Here is a 24,922-nt window from a genome sequence, read left to right on the forward strand (position 1 = left end):
TGTCTCTCCAACAAGAGCACTAATTCCCTGTCCCCATACCAAACAAGACCATACTGTGCTTTTTCACAGTCACAGCACACTAAGACAGATGCTTAGTTCATTAACATAAGCCAAACTACTGGGTTTTTTTCCCCAGAACTAAAGTGATTCATATTGGCTCATAAAATCTGTGTTCATCGGCCGGATGAAAGATGCCAAAATATTTTCACACAAGTATGGATGGTCAATTATGCGTTCTTTCAAAATTTCGCCATCTAATTTTGAAAGAAAGCACTTATCCACTTCTGCAAATAAACAGATGTTAGCAATATCATAATTATTAAGTTCTACACTAGAAGCATCTAAAATCTCAATACTAGTGGATACCAGAAAACATTACAGAGAAGGTCTTATAACCACAGGATCCAGAAAGTCACAAAACGATCCCATCTATGATTTGGTATGGAGCATTAATGGTAAGTGTAGTTTACAAAAGTGGTTCAGGTGGTTTGCAGTATTTTTGCCTTGCAGTTTGTTTTCCAAATTGGGTTTTAAACCAAGAGTACAAGTAGTGAGATAATTCCATTAATACTGATTGCAGTACGATTCACAATGTTATTTTGAAATAAAATATTTTGAGATTCTTCTGGATGCAGAGCTTCAGTTAAAATATGGATGCATGTACAGAAAACATACTTGTGAAGGAAATACACTCCACATATTGGTAGGATATCTATGATGAGAGCACACCTATAGATCTGCCAAAGACACAGTGACAGCAGAGGGCCCTGGAGCCCTTGGACCAGCCCCTTCCTCAGTACAGACTTGTTATCACAGCCTGAGGATGCAGCACTTGAAGCTCCTCATTCCTGATACTCCAGATCAGAATCTCCTTTTTGCTTCTACTCACTATCAATCAAGACTCCAAGCTCCCTGTGGAGCAGTTTGTTTCATCACTGTCAATTTGAAAGCTATTTACTTTCTCTTTTGTTAAGAGTAAACATCACTTGCAAAATTACAGCAAAAGAAGGTAACAAGAAATTCCTCAAACAATCCAGTCGGTATCAGAATCTTATTTGCAAAACACTTACTGCAAGTTATTAAATTTCAGGATAAATTAAAGCACTTGAAATCACAGTATATGAACACCTATGAAAAAAAGAATACATTCCAAAAGGATCCTTATGTGAGGGACAAATACTGATGAGCAGACTATCTCGCAGAGGATTATAGAAGACAACCTGTGGCACAGACAGAAGCAGATCTCAAATTTCCTGAAGACTGCACACTTGTCCTGTGAACTATACAATTTATTTCTGTTTGCCCACAATACATCTGTAATTCCATTAAAGCTTCTGGGAAGGCTATAAAATATAGCCTAAAAAAAGCTGTTCAGGATACAAAATATTAACATAAGTGGGAAGTTAGTGATGGTTTAATTTAGGTTATTTATACAGTAAAACTAGTTCAAAAATATATTCATTCTTTGTTAATGTTTACATAGCCTTTACATGTACACAGTGTATTTTTTTAAAGAATCAAAACTAACAAGAACAATACTTCTCTCCTTCTCACTGTCGCTTTGCTTTTATCCTTCTCAAAATCAAGAAGTCAAACAATGTCAACCTGCAACATTCTTGTGACAGCCTAATTATTCACTTCTGGACCAAAAGTGCTGCAGAGAATGCACACATCTGCACAATATGATGACTGCTAGACCGCTCTGCTAGAATTCCTCTGATTTATGTGAAAGATATACGGGGTCTCACGTTTGTTACCAGACAGTTCCCTACTGGGTGCAAATGAGAAGAGGATCACTGCTCAAATGTCACTCCCCCAAAGTCACTGTAGTAAATTCTTTCATCTGACTCAATAGTCAGATATCAAAAATTACAGTCCTTGATTCAATTAATCCTCACAAATATCTTTTACTTTGTTTTAGCATTTAAAACACACGACATCTCTAAGGAAGCTAACAAGTCTACCCTAGAAGATAGGAGTCTTGGAAATTCAGGTTATCCTCGATCCTCCTGTTTCACTGGAGCAGAACCAACTCTAACATCGTAAAACACCATTCTGAAAAAATAGCATAATCAAGCTGGTTTGCACTTTTTAACTGGAGCAAAATCACATCTTTACCAAGCAATTTTCCAGGGTTACTTTCAAAAGCAAAGCAAAGTTCTGCACTCATATGGAAACTGAAATCAAGTTCCTAACACAAACATTTCTTTGAAGTAAATCTGCTTATTAAGTTATAGGGACTACAGAAAACATTTGTTACTGTTCTGAAAGCCAATATGCAACTAAAAGTTTATCACTATCTTAGCAATGCTTTCTCTTACCAAAAATGCTGGAAAAAACAATGTAACACAAAAAACACAATTGATATTACATTCCCTTCCAAGTTATTCCCTAAATACTGATAAAGTGCTACAGGCCATGAAGAGGTCCATAGATCACAACCACAAAATCTCATTTGCTACATTAACAGAAAGACCCAATTTGCTCCTTGAAGGTGAACGAAATTCACAGTTACCTAGAGTTTCCCATGAAGAGTAACTCGCACTGTCCATGAGAACTCCCTTTTCATAACAACTGCTCTGTCACCTCCAGAATAGCTGCCAGCCTCTTTCCATTTGCAAGTGACAAACTGAGGAAGAATTAACCAGTAATGACTCAGCAGCACTGCGTGGCTACCACTTCAAGAATTAAGAAAATAAACAAGGAGTATTAAGTATTTTCAGCATGCAAGAAGTCCAGTTTCTCTAATATTACCTCACACAAACATGCTTAAATCTTTGCAGATAGTACATGGTAGTTTTTCAGAATGAGCACCAGTTTAGGAAAAGTGTTTGAAATAAAGTTACAGAAAATAGTCCAAAGCTGTACAATGAATACATTGTGGTACTCATTATAGTACTACCTATGGTAATGGCTATTACAACTTTTTAAGCTAATACTTTAAATCCTAAGGTGAAAGACTGAAAAAAAACCTCCAAACAAACAGATAAATGCTCCTAAATCCTATCTTCTGCTCAGATGGCACATTGGCTATTACTTAAAAATACTTAGGTACACTAAATGCAAGAAATGTTATAAACTTATTCTTGCAATCTGGACAGCTGTACTACACAGAATAATCCATATAAATAGCAAAAAGGAAGAAAAACAAAAACAAACCACCAAAACTACTAGATCATGAAAGAGCAGAAGGCCAAGTTCTGCTGCACCAGCACATGAGAAATTACAGTTCACCTCACTATTAACAACCTAAAGGACAATGGTTTCATAGACCAACTCCTTCCAGTAAGCAGTCTGTACCTAACCTTTATTTTTGCATCCATGTGTATACTCGTTACCGCATGCATTGTATCAGATAAAGAAAATATGCACAGCATTATCATTTTTATCAAATCACAACACCTTATACTTGAACTGTCAGTGCTTCATAACACCATAAAACCACTTTAATCAGTGTACAACACCTCGATAAATTATTTGATTACTTGGTACCTGAACAGCAGGGTAAGGAGTAGAGGTCAAATCACTTAATGGCACAGACTACATACTCAGGTAGGAGCTAAAATAATTAAAACACAGTACATTTAGCCTCTGCTTGTTGAGACAAAACTGCTTTTACCGAAATTGTGATTTGATTCCTCAACACACAAACTCTTACAAAGTAACCTCCAAGACCTTCCCTGGGTTTTGACTAACTTTTCCCAGCGGGAATATTCTAGATGTTCGTATCAGATGATGCCAGAGATGGAAAAAGTTATAAAAATCCTGTGCTCAAAAAATCTTGTGTGGCAGAGAGCAATTACTAGTAACCTACTGAAAACCTCTATTGGAAAACACATGCTCAAGATACAAAAATCAGAAATGAAACTGTGAAATTATGGTCTTTGTTTAGGTAAGAAAACCAAATGGATTCATTAAGAATCTCCTATTCAGATTTGATTTTTTTTTTTTTTATTCCTATAGTCTCTTTAGGAACCTACATATGTGATCAAGGCTGCCAGGCAAGACAAAATTAGACCAAGACCATTCAACTTGTTAAGCTGACAGTGGAAATTACTCACAACAAAAAGTAACACAGACCCCACATTTCTTCTGAGTGATGGAAAATATCAAGGCATCATATCTATGCAAGAAAACAAAATTATTTTGAGATCAGATAGAGCAAAGGACCTAACTGGCTTCCTATCTCTTTCCACTTTATATTAAAGAAACAGTTTCACATCCCTTCTTAACAGGGCTGTAATGGGTTAAAAGGCATGCTGAGATTTTAAATTAACCTCATCTAAATTAACCCCAAATAAGTTATTTTTGCTGTCGTTTTCTTTCTCCTCCTCCTAATTGCTTCCAAGGTATGATCAGACTATTGAGTGTACCAAGTCTTATAAAAAAATATATCTGTTTAATAAAAATTTTCATTAGGAAGAAAGCCTTCTTACCACCTATTTCTACACTGCTTGGATGACTAAGAAATAGTCAGAAATTATGTCCTCATTGTTTTGGGAAAATAGCAGAGTTTGTATGGACTAAAACTCACTAGGGAGGAGTACTTTCTTTTCTCAAAAAAGGCTTTTTTTCTCAAAAAGATATTAACATTTTAATTTAAAGAAGCACACTGTGCTTTGCTACCAGTTCTAATTTTCCTTGCAATATAAATAAAAATGTTGTGCTATCTTCAAATCTCTTTCATATCCATTCCTAGAAAACACTTGAAATTAAACAGAGATGGCATTCCCATATTTATTTTTCAGAAAACTAATCATTACCCACAATATGACTTTTTGTTCCTTTAAACTATGCCGCTAATAAATCGGTCCATGCATTAGCTAGAACTACAAATTTCCTATATAGTTGATTCTTTCACCATATGTTAGCAATACTGTACTCACATTTACTTTTAGCCACAGCCTAACTGTGTTTAAGACAAATGACAGAAACTGAGTAGCTATAAACAAATAATTGTCACAGGAGGCATTGGATGTACCAAGTCCAGGCTCCAAAGACCAAGGTCACTTATGAATAAGCTTAAATCTGAAGTCTGTGATCCCCCTGACTTCAGTGGAGCTAGCTATGTGCCTTAGGCTAAATATACTCTTAATTCTCCACTGAGATTTCTCACAGCAAATTCTTGAAGCACCAAAAAATTCCTGTTTCCCAAAGGAAAACATGCTTTTTCTAGAAATCATCGATACACCAGTAAAGTTTTCCCCCAAAAGTAGAGAACATCCATTCATACAAATCAGTGAAGACATAGAATAAATTTGAATCTATAATGAACTCTAAAAAGATAGATCAAAGGGTTAAGTTGTAAATGTAAAACATGCTGAATCATCCTTCATATAGACAGGAAGTTGAACAGAACAGACCTAAGCCCCGATGAAAATATCAGAATTTCAAATATGTTTTTGGAGCAGTAAGTATAGGGGCAATTTATTCCCACATGTAATTAGAAAGTATTCTAATCTCCAAGGACTTCTGATGACTCCAGAATGCCTAAACTGCAATTCATAAATACAACTAGCATTATCAAATAATCATGGTAATTCTATTCTACGTCTACAGTCTAATGGGAGACAGAATTCTTTATTATTATAGATATAAAAATCTGTCAAAACTCATCTCAGCTATCTGGACTCCTAAGCCTGAAAGGAAGCAAAATAGCATCTTTGACCTACAGTTTCAAATACTACTGTTACCTGAATAAACTTAAATGAAATCAAGAACTAATCAAAGGCTGAAAATACACAATTTGAACAAGCCCATCAAACCACAACTCTTTAATAGAAAGCAAACAGAATTAGGTCAAGAGAAGGACTGAAGATGAAAAAGTAATGCAGGGGGTTTTTTTTCGGCAAGACAACTCCAAAATGAGCTGAATTTGCAGAAATAGTAACTGATTTTTTAAAGCTGTAATTGTAATAAATCCAAGTGCCATCTAAGGTAACACAGGCTCCTGCTTATTTCAGGAAAGTACAAAAAGCTTGGCAGGTAAGAGAGAAAAAGATGTGTTAAATGTGACTCTGGAAGGGGAAGCAAAACAACCTCGCTTTTAGTTAAGAACAAAGTGACACAACTGGAAGGGACTTCCTTTACCTACAGTTTGAAAACATGGGAAATATCAATTCTCCCAGAGGAAGAAAGTGCAGGTGCTCCTGTCATCTCCTCCGGCCTTGCAGCGTATCCTTTGTGACCCCTCTGGCACATACCACTGAGCTGATTCAATAGCTCATTATTCCTACATTCCAAGGGAAAAGATCCTCAGGAGTTTTTCTTGCAGATGAGGTAAGAGAGCTGGCTATTCTGAAACTAGATGTAGCAGTTAGCACAGGTCTCCATCACTCCTTCCTCTGTGTTTGCCATGGAGAGGAGGGGGAGCAGAACACGCCGGAGGAACACACGTGTTCCAGAGAGCCCCTGCTCATGGCCCCTGCAGCCTGAAAAACACAAACCACCTGGGTTTCTTTCAACCTCTTGATTTCTTTTCAGAAGAGAGGGACACAATACTATTTCTGGGAGAGTTTGAATAATTCTTTTAGGCTGCTTGTCATTATGTCATTCGGAATGAAGAAACTTCATTCCAAAGCATGTTATTTTTCCCAGGAGCTAAAGGTGAGATTCTTCCATGCCAGTTTTCCTTCTTACCTCTGTTCATTTCTTTTCCCTTTTCTGACTACCCCTACTTTGTACCACCTGTGTTAACTCAGTGTCAAAGGATCCTGGTGTGGGTTTCCATAAAAATTCAGTGCAAGGTAATGGTTTTTGCCCGGTCAGCCTCATCCCACAGCCAAACTCACCCCTTCCAGATGCTCAATGACACAGCCAACAGTTTCTCCATGTAACTCCATAGAGCTCTGCACAGCCCATCTGTGAATACAAGTCTGCTGAATTTGCAAACTGAGAGGTTTGACTGAATATGCTCAGAACCAGGAGCTGCTTGCATTTAATCCAGCACATGCTGACAACAAGATGGTTAAGTAATGTATTTATGTCATTCTAACTTAAACTCCATAATTTACAACTACATCACATCAGTAATGTTATATTAAGGAGCATAAAGAATACTTTTTCCTGAACCCCCAGTTCTGCAAAAATCTCCAAATGAGACAAACAAATTAAAGATTAAGTAGGGAAGAAAACAATGAAATTGAACCTTAGAAATAGAGTTATTTCATGGCTTTTTAAAGAAGAAAATGTATTAGAAATACAGAGACTTGTCAAAACTATTTTCTGTGAAATTAACAGCTCTGGGAAAAAGCAGAAAAATAATACTACCACACAGCTGTGCTTTCATTTTATCTACTTCCTGCTTTTCGACTGCCAAATAAGTATATTTTTACAGTAAATTGCTTTTTTTTATGAAGAAAATCCTCTGAGAAAAACATGGTCAAATCAGGAAGATCTTCAACAGGTTAATCATGATGCCTGGGCTTTTGATAGTCAGCAAAATCAATTTATTATAATAAAAAGAAGTTTACTACCTGCTTCTTTTTCATAACAGTTTCCTTAGCCTTTGCAAAGATATCACTGCAAGCCTTTTTTCTTAAAACATATGTGAACTGTGTTTGCAGGGCTGGAAATGTTTAGAAAATGCAGAGAAAAGGAGCACATTATCCATCATGCAACCAAAAGGCACTACACTTATTTGCCATCGATTTCTGTTTCATTTCTCAGCATTCCAGATTCAGCAGTTGCTGTGTTACAAACAAGCATGGCCATCAAAAGCTGGATGTAAGGAATTAAAGCATTTTAAACATTGAAACAGCTTGGAGGAATGCCTTGGGTCTGTCAGGTGTGTTCCACATTTGTGTATGTGCTAGTCCTTAGGTACAGACCTTTATACAAAGGCTATTTTAAGCACATACACACAGAGCACCGTGGGCTGAGGGATGCTGCGTAGGGCCAGTGTCTCCAGTAATCAACTTTTCACAGACATTTTTTAGTGGATGGTTCAGCAACCCCTCAAATACCAAACTCAGAAATGCTCAGTTCTTTGTCCAAAAACAAAACAAAACAACAAAAAAGGAAAATTATAGGGGTACCAATAGATTCAGTAACATTGCAGCATGTAATAATATTCTGCGCATGACTCACCATTTGCAGATCCATGCATCTATGTGTCATCCATCCTGCAACAGAACACTTCTTAAAAGTGCATTTGGAATACTTCCCACTGCAACCACACAATCCTTTAAATCTTAGCTGGAAACAGATTATTTTCTGAAGATATCACAACACTACAAAAACAGGGCCTAAAACACTACAAAAAAAGAGCCCCAAACCCCTGAACACTGATGTTATGCTCAGGAGGCACAAGGAATGCATTGTTCCTTGATGAAACTACTGGAGCAGTGGCAGGCAAACTTTGCTTTTACCAACTTTCATCGTAGAGCTGTTCCCTACAGTACGGGTTGCATGGAAGAATTTTGAGAACTGGAATGTTATAAGGAGGTGGCTGGTCATTATTCGCTTTGGGTCAGATGGAATATTCCTAACATCAACAGAAGGTACAACCGGAACATTTCTTCAAGGTTACCTTCCAAAGTTTATCTCAAATTGTTCCCTTGGCAAAGAAAGGTGTACAATGTCCTTCTTACTGCAGGCTAGATAGATAGGCTATACAAACCAAAAAGCACTTCTAGGAATCCCTGAGATGACAAAACATTCCCAGGTCTCAGGAAGACTCTGTACCCTCCAACTAACCTCCAAAGCATTTGCTAACTATAGATCCCCTGTCCTAAAGTTGAACCTCGGCTCCAATAAATCTCAGGGTTTACTACCTGCACAGCATTTATTTCTGAATTCCTTCCCCCTCAAGGAAGTTGGAGGTTAAAACATATATGAAATTCAACAAAATCCAAACAATATGAAGGATTTGATAAAACACTCACAGGGACAAAAGGGACAACAGGCTCTCGGATCACAGGAAATTCAGGTCAAGACATACAAAAATAAAGTTGTCTTATATTTTCAAACACTACAGCAGATTTGACACAATCTTTGAGTAATGACAGATTTTGGAAAGATTTTTAAAGTAATTTATATTTGAGCACAGGCTTTAGTTGATTACTACGATAGGCTTTTGCAATATTTTTTCCTCCTCTTATATAAAGAAACTTGTGGTTTGCTTTGGCATTTTTTTCTGCAGAAGGAAATTTAAAAAAAAAAAAAAAAAAAAAAAAAAAAATCACAGGACCAGTAACAGTAGAGGATACAACAGTAACAGCAATGGCAGTGTCTGCTCCACTTCCTGGAATGACACGTGAAGAGGCACAAACCAGAACATAATTGGCCTCTAAAGACTCAAATTACTCTAGTTACTACTGCATCTCCATCCCATTGGTATCATGAGTATCTCTCAGATTTTAATGCCAAACCCCCGTGACTACTGGAGTACTTATGTACCACAAGTAAATTAAGTGACAAAGCCCAGGTAATGCTGGAAATTGGCATCAGAGAATCCAGCTCAACCCAGGAGACCTACACTCAAGTTTCAGACTATGATTTCTTTCTTTACCTAAGAGTGAAGCTCAGAGATAAACATTTCAAAAGGTCAAGAGCCATCACTATCTCACATGCAGCTGCAGTCTTAGCTTAAAGTAGGATCACTGCAGAACTTGTATGGAAGGAGCAATTGTTTTTTATATAAACAGAGTTATGATTGTTCTCTAAAATAATTATAAGCTCATAATCATTTCTCTTGCTCCCTAAATCTCTCACAAAAGTGAGAAGACAGAGATCTCATCACATTTTCATTTTATCAAGACAACCAGTCCAGATCTTTGGAAATTTACAAAGCAGAAGAGAAAAGCAGCATTTGGCATCCTACTTAAACTTTGCCATCTGAAAGTGCAGAATTGCTTTAAATAGGACACTATGCTTTGATTTGTCATAATGTTTATTATTGCATTTATTTTCTGCCTGCAGATATTATTAAAGATGATGTTTCATCTCAATGTATGTACAAAATCAAAGGAATGAAGAAAGGCAATCTGCCTAATTTAATTACTGTCCTGGTTCTTTCAGTAAATGATGGTTGAGCATACCAATATGAATAAGGATTTGTAACTAAATGTCACAGTATAGTAACAAAAGAGTAAGAAATTGAGATACAGACTCTGAATCTAATTGTTCTATGATACTCATATAAATGCATCTCACTCAAAAGTATTCTTCAATGACCCTGAAGTTCACTACGGTGCTTTTTCCCTTCTTGCCCATTAATGAAAAAATCTCTTGATATCTAAATTATCATGTGATGCTCTGTGATACTGCTCCACTTAACTGAGTAGTATTTACAAGTACACATCACTAATAAAATTTGTAACAGTCAGATAGGAATCTATCATACACACACCATTTGAATACATCAGTCCTTTATCACTCTTCACACCAAAACAAAGAGCTAAAAATACCAGTTTGCACAGCAAACTGAGTATTCTCCTTGATCCACTGAGAACACACAGCACAGGCACATTATCTACATCCCAGACATGTTTTAAATATATTCCAAGGAAAAAAGTAGCTAGAAACTAGTCTTACATGCTTCCTGTGGCTCATCAACTAGGCTTGGTTACAACCCAACTTTTAAACTAAAATACACTAAAAGAGATTTAGGATAAAGTTAATTTGGTAGCAGTTCTAGGCTGTAGTTTGTTTTTCTCAGTTAAAATTGAAGTAAGATTGAACCATTCATTTAGATAAATAAGGGAACAGAAACAGAGTTCTCAATGCAGTATTTCCTTTCCAGAACGTGGACCAAGGTTCTCCAGGATGCTGGACGACTAACCTTATATGAGCCTATGATTTCTAACTAGCTCCATTCCAATTTAATACTAAGGTCACTATTTCTTCCTCTCCTTACTCTCAATGGTTTACACTTCCAGAGCCCTAAGGCAGGCCTAGCCACAAGCATGCACTGGTTATTCGCAACTAACACAACTACGTCCTTTTTATTTGATACTGCCACACACACTTTCACATTTTTGAAAACCCTGCAAAAATCCCTTTCCTCCATCCTCAGGGCTCTTTCAGAAGCTGTAGACTGTGGTTAGAAGAGTTTAGGAGATGTGATGTTTTATTTCATTCCCTGGAGACCTTAAATTATTCCATTACTCTGCAATATTTTTGAAACAATGCTTCAGGGGAAAATGTGCAGCTTAGTAGAACGGGTCATTCTGAAAATATAAAAAAAATCCTCTGTCATAACTTTTTCTAGAGAGATGGAAAATAGTGGCATGGGACTTTCCACTCCATACTTCAAATCCATGCTGGAATTCAGATAAATGTGTGCAATCAGGCTGGCCACAGTTGTGGCTCATGATACTCTCCCTTCACCACAAGAATTCTGACGGAGGAATTGCAGGTATTGATTCAGCAAGACCTTTTCTCTTGCAAAACTGAAAACTAACATGAGTTTTCCCTTTTAATTGGTGCTAGAATATCTGTATTGTGGTATCATTAATGTAGCGAAGTCAGACATCACTTTTTGTTTTGTTCATTATTAGTCCCGCTTACTTCTTTATTACCTTATTATCCAAAACTTGTAGTGACAGGGTAAGATGCTAGTTAGCTAAGTAATCTTTAAACTTGCTTTTTGGCAGAGACACAGAGTTCCCTATTACTTTACTGTCACAATCTTTATTCTGTTCAAAACTGTTAAGTATAAACCAAACTGCTATTACACATTCCAGACAGAAATCTAAAGAAATGCTGCTCTAGTTTAGCCTGATCTGTAACACACACAACTCCAAAAGATGGCATTTGGCAATGACGAGGGCTTCAGAAGTGCTCAAGGAGCTGAGCATCCAGTTCCAACTAAGAATCAAAAGAGGTCATTGTATGTAAACACAGAAACAATCTGCTGCCAACAACACATTCATGAGCAAAGCTATACATTCAAATTACTTAAGTATTTCTCCTCCACTTCTAAGCAAGTGTTTGATAAAAATGCATAGTTAAAGTCTTTTTACCTATTACCTATTTAAAAACAAATTAAAATCTTTGAAAAATTTGCTTTCCTTGCACTGACAAACGTGTGGTCAAAAACAAAAAATAAAAAACCACCACCAAAAGACCAAAGGAGTTTCATCACAGCTCAGCACTTCTACTGCCTGCTAAAAAATTAATAAAAATAATTAATACATTGAATTAATAAGACACCGGAGGAGCTCCAAACTCACCACAGAATTTTCACACAGTTTGTTCATCACACTCAAAAGAGCAACTATCTAATTAATATCTCTCGGCCATTACACCAACAATTTAGTTTGGCTGGGTACTGATGGCAATTGATCAGCAGGCTAGCTGGATTTAAAAAATATAATACAAATACCAGACTTTTGCTTCCTAAAAAACAAGTGCTTTTGTTGGCATATGTAATGTAGTGATGTTACTAAAAGACCACATTCTGATATAATGAATGATTCTAATTTGACATTTATATAAGTATTTTTGTGTGTCCACCTCAAAACCCTTTCTGCCTTCCTCTCAGTCTGCAAAACCCATGCTATGATCTGTCATTTCACTCATAAACCTTGAGCAAGAACCAAAACATTACCACAGAATTAAGAACACACTTAAAATGCATCTAACAGACATGGTCTTAAGTTTGATGAAAATGCGTTCCATCTCTGAAAGTGCTTGTTTTATTAAAATCTATATAATATTCTGATAGACTTTGATGGATTATAAAGTTTCATACTCATAAAATTTCATATTTCCACTTTTTTTTCCTCCCCAGCAAATAAGATAAATAATTTCATTTCTGAAATATGCTGGGTGAAGTAACTATGCTTCATGTATACACTGGATCACAACTTTTCAGCTGAGGCGTTTAATCCAAAACGGCTAAAGCACCGGCCGAAGACAAATCTCTCCTAAAAATTTTAGCAAGCTACATTATTCAAACCTATTCAGCAAGCATTCCAGCAGCAACATGATGGATGCACAGGCCAGTATGGGTACACAGATAATCAATATCACACCCATGAATAGTCACTGCGTAGTGTGGAGACTGATGGGGAAGAGACAGGAGCATGTGCTTAATATTCAGCACCAGGAGCAGTCCCCCAACTTTCAGCCGGACCATGGGCTGCAAATCCCAGCTACATACACACATCTTTGAAGGAGGATGCAGGGCACCTGTTTTATGCCACCCATGGCAAACACTTAGAGAATTACCAAAGCCCTCGGACAGCTGTGCTTTTGTGAACTTTCAGAAAAGGCTACTATTTACTGCCGTCCTGATTTAATAACACCAACCACATAAAACCATTTGGTTTTCAATAGGCTATGGGACAACACCAGCACACAACTCACGCACATTATTGTGCACTACTTGAATAAATTCTCACTGCTTGCATCACTGAATATAAAGGTCTTCCTCATACATTTGACTAATCAATACTTGGAATCAAATACATGGTCCTTCACGGGGGAAAAGGAAAATGAATGAGGTTAAATTAATGCTGTCACTTTCTATAAACCTGCGATGATTTCCCACTATAGAAACCACTGACTTCATTATTTTATAACCGGAAATCAAAGCTGCAGCATACTTTAAAAGCCTAATTTACTCAGATTAATAAAAAGGTAGCCCTAGGACTCATGTATGTCATATTATGCTTCATTTTAAGCATTCCAGCTTAAGAACAGTATGCAAAATTCTCAGCAAATCACATTGATTAATATTTTGAATTTGTATGCAGTAGCGCTCTACACTCACCAAGTACTACATAAATATTATTTTATTAAATTTCAAAGTAATTGTGTTAGGTTGGATAATAAAATATCTCCATCTTACATTCTTTATCTCAACAATACAGCCTTTAAAACAGAAGGAAAAGTAGTAAATTAAAGCAGTAAACTCACAGAGAGAAAGCCTGAAATGAGGAAATTCTGGACTTCTAAAGCTAAGCTAACATCAGCATAGACATCTATGGCCAAAGCAGAAGCATCTGCCTGAGGTTTGCAGGTGTCTCCTTATCTTCTGTTGTATGGTTAGAGAAAAAGTTAGAGATATTATTTAATTCACTAGGATCCTCAAAAGGATTTACTGCCCTTTTCTGCAGGAACCTCATTTCATGAGGATGCTGTTGGAGGGCCATCAGCTCATGAGGGAAAAGCTTACAGGACAGAACAAAAAGACAAGTAAAAAATGAGCTGGAGTAATAAATAAATAAATAAAAGCCACCACAAAACCCAGAAGGGGTAACAGATCTTTGTCTCTTTCTCCTTTCTATCTCTATGTTTTAATTAACACAGCATACCACTTTCTGGAACATCTCATTTCCTACCAACTGGCTTGTAGCACCTCTTGAAAACTCCGTAATAGCAAATTCTCCCAGAAATCTTTCCAATATAACCTTATTTTGTATTCACAAATGGTCACTAAAACAATGCTAGATCAATACAATTCAATTATTTTGTTAAATTAGTATTATATTGTAAGCTTCAGTACTAAGTTGGAGACATATCCTGACACTAACAAATACTGTTCTTTGAAACTACAACACCTAAAAGCAAAAACTATTGTAAATTGTGTCGTAACTAACAAATTTAAATATATATATATATATAGAGCTCCTAATGGCATTTAAGAGAATTTCTCAATTTGCCAATTATCAGCTCCTCAACAGTGTTTGTTAACTGGGGCAGTACACTTCAGAATTGTTATGTCTAAATATCACAGCCTCCTCATCAAGGCATAATTTTTGATATTCAAGTTAGAAATATGATTTCAGCCCTTGTATTCATGCAATTTGTCAACAGAAATTTTCATAGCCTTTAAAAGAATAGTTGCTCCTAGCTATTCCTTAGTTATCCCCCTGTAACAACTGAAGAAAAGAACTGAATAATTTTCCGGTCATACCTCTTCATATTTCAATCTGTTTGTTAAAATACTGACCAGAGCTTCCCCTGGGACATTCCTCCCCACAGTAATTCCCCACAGAATTGTTTATCAAGACCCAAATGGGGCACAAGTGAATGGCAATATGGCTCTAGGACTGATAGCTTTAACCAAATAAATGCTATAATCAGCATCAATACGTAGAACATCAACAGGACTTTTACTGTACTACAAATAGTCACAGTACTGCTAATACCTTCCAGAATAGCGTAATTGCAATGTTTCCACTCAAAGAGCAGCCTTTTGTGCAGTATTTTTATACTCATAAACACCTTTAATTTGATAACAGACTAAGAACACATGCATCAACTCCCAGCTGACTTCAGGATGACACAGGTGTGAATATCAGACACAGATCCTCAGCAAGTATTAGAGAAACACGAGGAACTTGTTAGGAAGGCAAACAAAATGGATTAAATATGTAAAGCTGACCTAAGACAGGGCTTAATCTTCTACAGAAGCGATAGCACATCTGTCTAACCTCCAACTAAAGGAGTCTTACAAATCTGTACATCTGCAATTGCCTTGACTGAATTTTACTGAAGTGAGTCTCAAGCCCGTTGTTTTAAAGAAGCCTTTACAAAGAGTTCAACAAACCTGCAACCGGCAAAAATTAGAGAAAATCATCTACTTTTCAGACAATCACATACTCGAAGAATTAAACAGTCCTTTGGTTTCATTCAAATTCCTTTATAATTATATATTATACAGTAACAGTGCTGGCTCATCCTCCATGTGCAATCTGCCATCTTCTTGTTTTGAAGAGCAGAATGAAAACTCTTTTAAAAACATACGTTGCCTCCCAATTACCTGAAAGAGCTTATATGTGCATGCCCAGAAATATAATCAATTTCAATCTAATGAGTTTATTGAAGTGTAAAGCTCTGCATTAAATTAATGGTACATCTTCAATGGGATCACTTGATCATCACTTGATCACTTCTGTATTTTGCATTTAGGTGCCTCTAGAAAAAAAATGCATCAAAAATATTTGATAATATAATTAAAATGAAGAAGTTTAGAAGAATTCTATTTGGGTATGAATAGAGATGCCTCATGAAAAAATAGAAGCAAGCCCAGAAGTGAAAACAGAGAATGGATTGATTTGATATTACTGAAAAGGATTTTTGTTGAAAAGTCTTAAATCCTGGAAGTTGGCCGCAACTTAGAAGAATCAGAAAAGGATTTTGTTAAAAGTGTTTAGATATCAGTATCTAGTTCAAGGCTTTTATGCACTTCAGTGTTATTCAAATGCTAAATCATTAAAAATCAAGCATATTACCTCAATAACTTAAAGCAAATTAAGATGATGACTTACAACCACATTAACCATTCTGTGCTGGATCCTCATGCATTATAAAGACAACAGCTTTATTTGGTGAAATTGAGTCAATTCCATACTGTGGCTCTACCCTTCCAAACCTTTCTTCCAAGTGAATGACTTAAAAAAACAGTGATAGCTAGGGAAATCCTAAATTTTTTGCAGCTAGATTCATCACCAAATAAATAAACCCAAAGAGCAAACATTACTAAAATAAACGCATCTGTGTTTAAAGACAATGTGCATACTGCAATGTGTGTCACTACATTATTGCTCAGAACAGAAATGGTCACCACTCGTCAGAGGACAATATAGATCTCTGTTTTAAAAGCCTCTCATTTGCTCTGGATAATGAGCTGAGAGCAGGAAGATTATGTGTCATATCACATCTCTATCCTAATTACTTCTCTATCAAGTATGTCATTTAGACATTATTACTTTAGCCATTCTAGAAGCTGCAACAAAACCTTTGCAATCATATACTGGACAGAACTTGTCTTTCACTGTTAATTCAGTGATTTGTAAAAAAGGAAGGAAAACAAACGTAAGGCCAAGTGCAACACATTAGGGAATTTTATTTACGGAAAACAGTTCTTCCAGTTAATTCATTTCCAACCAGTCCAGGGAATAAATAAGTCTGAACTCTCTATGATTTCTTATAAAACACCATGTTTGTTTTTGAAGCTTTTCGAAACCACATTTCTCTACCCATCATTCAACGTTCTGTAAGCAGTTCACAGCACTATTCAGAATGGGTTAGAAAGGACCTTTTCTGTGCAGTTCAGTTATTGCATCCCAGCTTCCAACAACTTAGAAAACTATGATCATGCACATATTACTGCTGTAACCCTTCATACGCTCTACCAAACAAAACAGAACAGATGTTACATCCTATAAGTAGATATGCAAACAGGTTTAAAAAACCACGGTACAATGGTTAAACCAAATTATCACAGAGATAATTCAGATATGTTCACAGAATAATCACACACAGAAAATACCAGTCGAGGGCTCAATTCAAGCAGTTTATCTTTAACCATTGCTAAATCTGCATCTAGGAAGGGACCAGAACTGAAGATGGCTCACACCAGCCAGCCATGTCTCAAATAGCCCCCTTCCACCTTAGTCTACAAGAATGTGCACTACAGGCACCTGTGTGGGTGAATGGAGAAACTGGGATCAGGGAACAGCAGGTAAAAGAGAAGGTGAGAATTACTCTTGTGTAAACACACAGCACTGTCAGAATAGAGCATCACAGCCAAGTACAAACAGAGAACTCTACCTGGGATCAAGGACAAGTCCCACACAGATTTGAAGACTCTCCAAACCCTGCTGAGTTAGCTGGACTTCTATTCACAGATGAGGCCCTGCTGTCCCACATCCCAGCCAAAGGAAATGTAGCATTCCTCATCGCAGGTCCCACAACTTACCTTGCACAGTCCTATTATAAAATGGTAGTAAACACGATACGTAGCAATAGTTTATTGGTATTAATCAAGGCAGTACAACAAGGCTTTAATCAACCATGAGAGAAACCATCAGGTTACACTCACGTTTCAAGCCAAACCTCCTTTATTTGAAGAATATTATACTGGCACACACAAAATATGATCACTATTATTCCACCAATGCTCTTTTGTTAAGTGTCTGGGGTAGGCAGCAGTCATTTTAAGTATTTAGAAAAACAAATGGGTCTGTCCTTGGTACTGAAATTCTATAGCTGTAAAAATCGCTTCCATTTCCTAACTGACCATATGAAGTCCAACTGCTGTGTAAACAGCATTTTTATGATTGACTACAAACACATTTAGAAATAACTCTAAAAAATGAATACCACTCTCCTTCTTCCAAGAAAATTACTTCTTTTTATTTCCAAGTAATTGTACCGAACATAGGTTTTTTTATAATTCTAGAATAACAATACCTCACTGAGGACAGACAGCATTTATCTGACTTACCAGAACGATGATGATGTTGCTCTTCCAGGAACTCCAAGTCAAGCATTAGGTCGTCTTCATCCAACTCACAGGAACCCAAGTTATTCAAAACATCCTAGATTAAAAAAAAATAAAAAGAAAGAAAATAAGCATTAGGCAGATCTTTTAGCCAAATTGCCCGGCACAAAATGATTTCCAATCAGATCTGGAAAACATGTTTAAGGAGGAGCTACAGAAATTTTTTCTGCTAACATTAGACCAGTGAGAAACAGTATGAAACAACCTGAAATGTGTTTGTCACCATTGTCTTTTCAGAGGATCTCAAATATTTAACAAAAAAACCCCTGAAGTACAAGTAATACCATCTACCTTTTTTTTTTTTTTACTGTTCAGTGATGATTGTGTGCCTTTGCAAGTTAAATCATAACTTTTAATGAAGATTAAAAATGGGGTTTTTTTAGCACAACATAAAAGTATCAGTGTGTGTTTTTTATTAAATTTTGGAATTCTAAGCACTCCCTGCCCTTACCAATATATACTTTGAAGAGAGATTTACCGTTCTATTAATCCAAAGGATAAATTGACATGAATTTAGCATAAACAGGAAATTCAGCCATGAATTATCAACATGTGAATTTTTAAGTATTTATGTGGGTGGCAAAGGCTTATATAGACAAGGAAGAAGTCTGACTCTTAGGTGTAGCTGCTTAGGTCTCCATTACCATCTGCTTGCCAAGTCTTAACCACAGACAGATAAGGCAGATTTACAGACAGGGATAGTAATTCTCTATCTTTCTCCCATGTGTATTTTATTCTATGGTCATTTCTTTTGACCTGGTAATACATTGATTTTTCTCCACAGTCACCAACACCTAATCAAAACTAATACAATGCCTTCGCCAGCTGGCATTTTGTTTGCTGATCACCAAGCAATATTGCAGGGCTCAATTCTTCAGTCCATCCACAGGTAAATAAGTTATTAGATGCTGCATGGGATGCATGCTGGCACCCTATGCACTGCACATGCACATACACTAACATAACATAACAAATCAGAGTGAAAAGCCAGGTTATCATCCCAAAGCATTGAACTGGCTGGGACATCTCTGCATAGCAATCTGCTGTACAGAAAGTAGAGAAATATGACAGCAGTACAAGCCCTTTAAACTAGTGAAAACTAGCCCAGTAAACTAGTAAAAGCCCTTCTTGACTTCAGTTCCAACCATATTTTCTTAAGTTTCTTTCTAATTCTTTAAAGTATTTTTCCACCACAACAGACATCACCTCTTATTCCTACTCATCACTTGCACCTATTCAACCCTTTCGAGTAATTATTTCTTCAAACTCTGTCTTCTGCTCTTTCACAAACAACACATAAGCAACACAAGGACTTTTTCTTGCATTCTTCCCAACTTAGCACAAGACACCTCTCATGAGATACAGAATCCACTGCTACGGCTGTTACTATATTTTTTGCTCCTTTTTAAATTTAGATGTTATTATGCACTCAAGCTTAATCAAATGGGATAGCAAACTCAGAGAATATTGTTTTTTGAATGTAACAAAAAATTTTGGTGAAAACATCCAGAAGTAAAATCCCTGCAAATTTTAAGCAGCAGCTGAAAGTTTTCCATGCCAGTAGGGGCAAAAGATAAAAAGGGTAGAGTACACAGGTTTGTTCTTTACCTTAAATTTATTGTCTATACTACCGTCTACCAACTGAATTCACATTGACATTAATGCTGAGCATCGTTTGATAAGCTACACTAGCAAGGAGCAATGAATTCATGCTAATTGAGCATCTCCTGCATCTTGTGCAGTAATTTATGTGTGGCCTGAAATCCTGAGAGATTGCCTGCAAAAACATAGTGACTCACCACCCTCATCAAGAAACAAATTCCATTTGATTTGGAATTATCAAACAAACAGAACCACAATTTTCTAAACTGAAAAGCTGAAGAACCATGTAAGAGGGACCAAAAGAAAAAAAGTCTGTATTCAACTCTCCTCCAGCTTATTAGTCCCTTTCAAGAAGATCTACACTACCTGAGTAATGCTCCAAGTGGAGGCAAACCATGCCTCATTTATCCTCTCTGTTCTGCAAGGCTGACGTACATCCTGCTCCACACAGCAACACCTCTTCTCATCCACCTGAGCTGAGGGCTCCCAGCTGCCTTCCCAAAGCACCTGTGAACCCCTTGCCTTCCCCTTCCTACAGCCTCTTCAACTGCACTAACAACAGCATGCATGCTAAAGTGACAAAGAAAAGCACGCCCCCCCCAGGTTTATTCTTTCACTTCTTTCATAACTACCTCCTCCAGGGAAACAGTCTCCCTCTGTTCCCAGGAGCTCATGTGTTTCTTATAAAGGGGACAAATCACAGGATTGGAACCAAACAAATTAGAGCAGCTCCTGTCCATCATGGTGATGGTGAGAACAAGGGCTTGACAGGGCTGCTCCACCACCAAGGATGTCAATGATGGCAGACCAGCTGATGCTCTGCTCTGATGGCCCACCTGTGGGCAGAGCTCTTCCATGGACACAGACCAAAAATGAACTCACAAACGCATAAAAGCCCACCCAAGCACAGAGCATTAGTTAGATTCCGAGGGCTGCTCTAAATAAGTAGTATTTTCTGAAAACATATAATTAGAAAGTAAGAGAGCTGAGCTCTCAGAATGACCTGCCCAATGTCACAGCACAGCTTAGCGACATGGCTGCGAGAGCACACCAATATCCTCCACCCCTCTGCCTCTTCACCAGGATTCATTACTCCTTTGATGCTATGAGAATTCGCAAAAACTGTAATTTCCTTTAAAGTTTAATATCTCTTGACCCTTTACCCATTCTTCCCCTCACCACTGCCATGGTAGTCTTTGAACAATAACAAACACTATTAAATATTAAAAAAAATAAGAGAGAGACTGAGCCCTAAAAAGCAATTCAAGTGAATAGTTTCAAGGCTTTGCTACATAAAGAAAAATAAATTAATCCTACCATCAAGGTCTCAAGGAACCATTTGTTGTCTATTTAGAGTGGCATACCTTTTATTTATTTTAGGAGGCAAACAATTTAATTAAGGCACAACCTTGCAGCAAAAACCTCTTTATTGACCCTGTAATAACCCTTCAGAATCCTTAAGACATACCTCCTACTTCAGGGTGTGCCTGACTTCTACAACCATTTTGACTTTACAATAGACTCAAAATTAATATGACGGTGCTTTTTTCTTCTAGTCAATCTAGAAGTTGATCATAGCCTCTGAGAAGAGCATGTAAACACACTTAATCCATCATCTGCCCGCACGTCTCAGATGTTCCTGGTCAACATAGCCTTCAGTTTAAAAACCAATAAATTCAGTTTGCCAACCATACTTCCCCCATCTTTGACTTGGTGGACTACCACTGTTACTTTAAGAAGTTTCTATTCACACAAAAATTCAGCAGTAATAATTTAAACATTACAAACTCAGACTAAACAGCAGTGATTCATACAATGGCTCAGGATGTGTGTGGTAACCAATAACGGCTGCAAGCAGAACAGGACGCTCATCTATGAATATTTCAAGGCACCAGTAACTTCTGATTAACAGACTTCATAATTAAAATTCTTTCAGCAACCACAAGAAGTACAGAGTGATATTTTCATCCAACTGGGTATCTTACATAGGACTCATTGAATTCAATGGTACTCAACTTAGCCCGGGCCTAGTCACAATTTCCTTAACATTCTTAAGTAATATAACCTATGAATAGTTTTAGTATCAAAAGATATGTAGTAATTTGAACGGGTATAGTTCAGAAACAGCTGAAACCTTTTAGTAAAAGAGATGTACTTGGCACACAGCTCCTCCAGCCAGTAAGGTTACTCAAGCCTGTTGAAGGGCATTTCCTTCCTACACCTTACTATCCTCCCTATCTCCTTTCTCTCTTCCGAGTTTCCCTTCCTAAGAACAGAAACTCAAAAGAAATCTAGGGCATAATACATCCATTTTAGATCCTTTCCAGAATAGCAAAGTATTTAATTATTTTTATACCAGTTCAGAGGACATCACTAAAAATGAGTTTGAAAGCTGGAATAATTAACAACAGCTTTAGCAGTAAATATATATAAAATGCCTAAGATAACAGGTCTCAAATCTACCATTGGACTTTAAATAATAAAAAGCAAATAACATTTCTTTATGAAGGCTTCTTTACTCTTTTTTTTCTCTAGTTATTATTCCAAATAACTAACTTACACATATAAATACCTAGTCAAATTACTGCTTATGGAATTACAGTATAGTCTAAAAATTTACCACTCTGCTTTTCAAAAACAGTAATAAAACACACATATGAATGTGCAAATATACTAATATACATTATTTTGTTAAGCAATGTAATTTAATTCCACATGGACCGAGCAAAACTGTATTAATTGCACAATACATAAAAACCAAGCAAGCAAAATACATGCAGAACTGAGTCTTTACAACTAATAGATAAAACCAAGTTTAACAATTGGGTTTAGGTAACAAATCTCATCTGAACCACCCAGTAATCAGTAGCACCAATCAAAAGATTAACTTATGTTTTCACGCATCTTCGTTCTAGACTTCTTGCTCTTCTAAACAATCGAAATAATCAAGTAACAACAAGGTCCCAAAAGCTGCAGACACTAATCCTCTGTCATTATCAGCATTTTTGGAATGTTGTATCTGTTATTTGGTAATTTTATTCTAATTAATATGCAGTCCCTAGTCAACATGATATTCAAACAACTTTTGTACTTTTCAAGTGCTATAGTGGTAATCTTGAGAGATATTTAGCCCTGATAAATCTTGTTTTGCTGAGCAAGGGGATGCAATTTTTTTTTTTCTGGCTAGTGTTTTGGGTTACCACACACAGGTTGCATCTGCAGCCGTGTGTTTTCCAGTGTATTTCCAGGTTCTTTTACACAGATTGTGATTTCCATTTCATTGCTGTATTGTGTTACTGCAACAAACCCTTGACTATTTGCTCAGAGACTGTCCAAGAGCATTGAGAACCTGAGGTCCAGTAAGCAACTTGAGCTATGAGACTGAAGAATTGGCAATTACTCAATTCAAAAGCATTGCTCTCAAACACATCCACGGCTGAATAAAATATACACAAGTTAACTCTGGTTATAAATACATTGCTATAACCTTACTGTCATGAATGTGAACATATTGACTACATTTCAATCTTTAATGGATCTTTTGGTGAAGCTTTACACTGTTGGACGCGCTTTTGTCACTGCACTTCCTCTGATGGTTGCCTTGCAAAATTCTCGCTGCTTCTGCAACCTAAATTGAGCAGTTGAGATTTGGTCATGAGCATCCCTCTTGGAAACCTGAGTCTTGTACACACACACAGAGATACGTTTTTCCTCAACTGTCTAATTCTGACCCACTGCCTCTTTAGACTGTATCAAGTAAGCCTTAAACCTCAGGGGAATATTTTTTTAACACTTCCCCCCCCCCCCCCGAAATAATACCAAGGGTCTCATTTGCATAAGTGATTATGCAGCAATTACTGGATTTTCAAGAATTACAAGAACAGTATTATAAACTCACTTTGGGTTCTGTTTTGCTTTCCTCTTATGTTGGCCTCTAGACATCTTGCTAGTTGTCTTACTCTGTGTTACTGCTCTTAACTATTTTCTAAATACAGATTTTCATATATTATTGGTTGGGAAGGGAAGGATATTTCCAAAATGTAAGGATTTAATGTTCATGCCTCCCCAGTCAAATGATATACTAAAGGTGGTTTGTAAAATTCCTCTCAGAGTTTAACAGTATGTTAATATTTAATATTACAGATTCCTTTTTTCCTTCACTGTAGAAATATATGTGGGAGGCTACTTGAGATCAATGCCTTTACAGGAGTATATATAAAACACACTCTAGGGAGAATAATTTGATTTTTTTTGTTAAGTCACATGTATGAAAATTCACCTGTATCAACTGAGGGTCACTGAATATCTGATGCTGGAGAAGAACAGAATTAAACACTTATTTCAAGACTGAAATGATTTCTATAGATTGCCGAAGGATAGTACTTAATCAAAATTGTATTCAACAAAGGAACATGGCATACAATCAGCATAAGAATGAAAACTGAGACATACTCAAGGAAAAAGAAAGACCTTGAGCTATTTAAAGTAATGTTAGCTGCTAGAACTGTACCTGAATAATTCATGGACATAATGAAGTATTTCCCCTTCTGCTCTCTCCCACACACTTCAAAGAGAAAATGAAAGTACACGAAATCCAGCAAACAGAAAAAAATTTTAAAACATAGAATCTCTGCCAACAGCCTAAAAATCTTTGCATCGAGTATAAAGCTTATGCATTACTTTCATATAGCAAAGGCAGCTTAAAAGAGTACTTTTTTTCCTGAACAGCACCACCCAAAAAGCACATTATTCCCTACACAAATAAACTGAAGACTTTGGAAAAGAAAAAAATAAATGTTGCCAGGTTTGGTAAGAACATCATCTGCAGCTAACTTGTGAAAATCTAGTTATATAATAAATTAATGTGCCCTTAAGAACCAAAGACTGAAAATTAGCAGTGGAGGGAACATCTAACTACAGAGCTCAGATCAATCACACTACTCTTCAAAATATTTTCTGCATGCACTTTTTCAGCCATGTAAGAGAACAGTAGTACTTTCCACCTGAGTGTTCTTTCTGTTCTCTCCCTTTCAATTCCCTCTGTGCATTAAATCTATGACTGCAATGATGCTCCTCTTG

At 36.7% G+C, this 24,922-nt stretch overlaps 1 protein-coding gene across 21 annotated transcripts in view; it reads right to left on the reverse strand.

The window, feature by feature from the left end:
* Nucleotides 1–24,922, reverse strand: part of CCSER1 (coiled-coil serine rich protein 1) — a 626,082-nt gene that overhangs the window by 466,756 nt on the left and 134,404 nt on the right. For all 21 annotated transcript variants that reach the window (XM_040065135.2, XM_058420707.1, XM_058420708.1 and 18 more), the window contains one exon: nt 18,185–18,278. In XM_040065135.2, coding sequence (XP_039921069.1) covers nt 18,185–18,278 — 94 coding nt within the window. The remainder of the gene's footprint in view (nt 1–18,184; nt 18,279–24,922) is intronic.

The sequence above is a fragment of the Hirundo rustica genome, chromosome 5 (genome assembly GCF_015227805.2).
Source record: "Hirundo rustica isolate bHirRus1 chromosome 5, bHirRus1.pri.v3, whole genome shotgun sequence".
Lineage (NCBI taxonomy): Eukaryota > Metazoa > Chordata > Aves > Passeriformes > Hirundinidae > Hirundo > Hirundo rustica.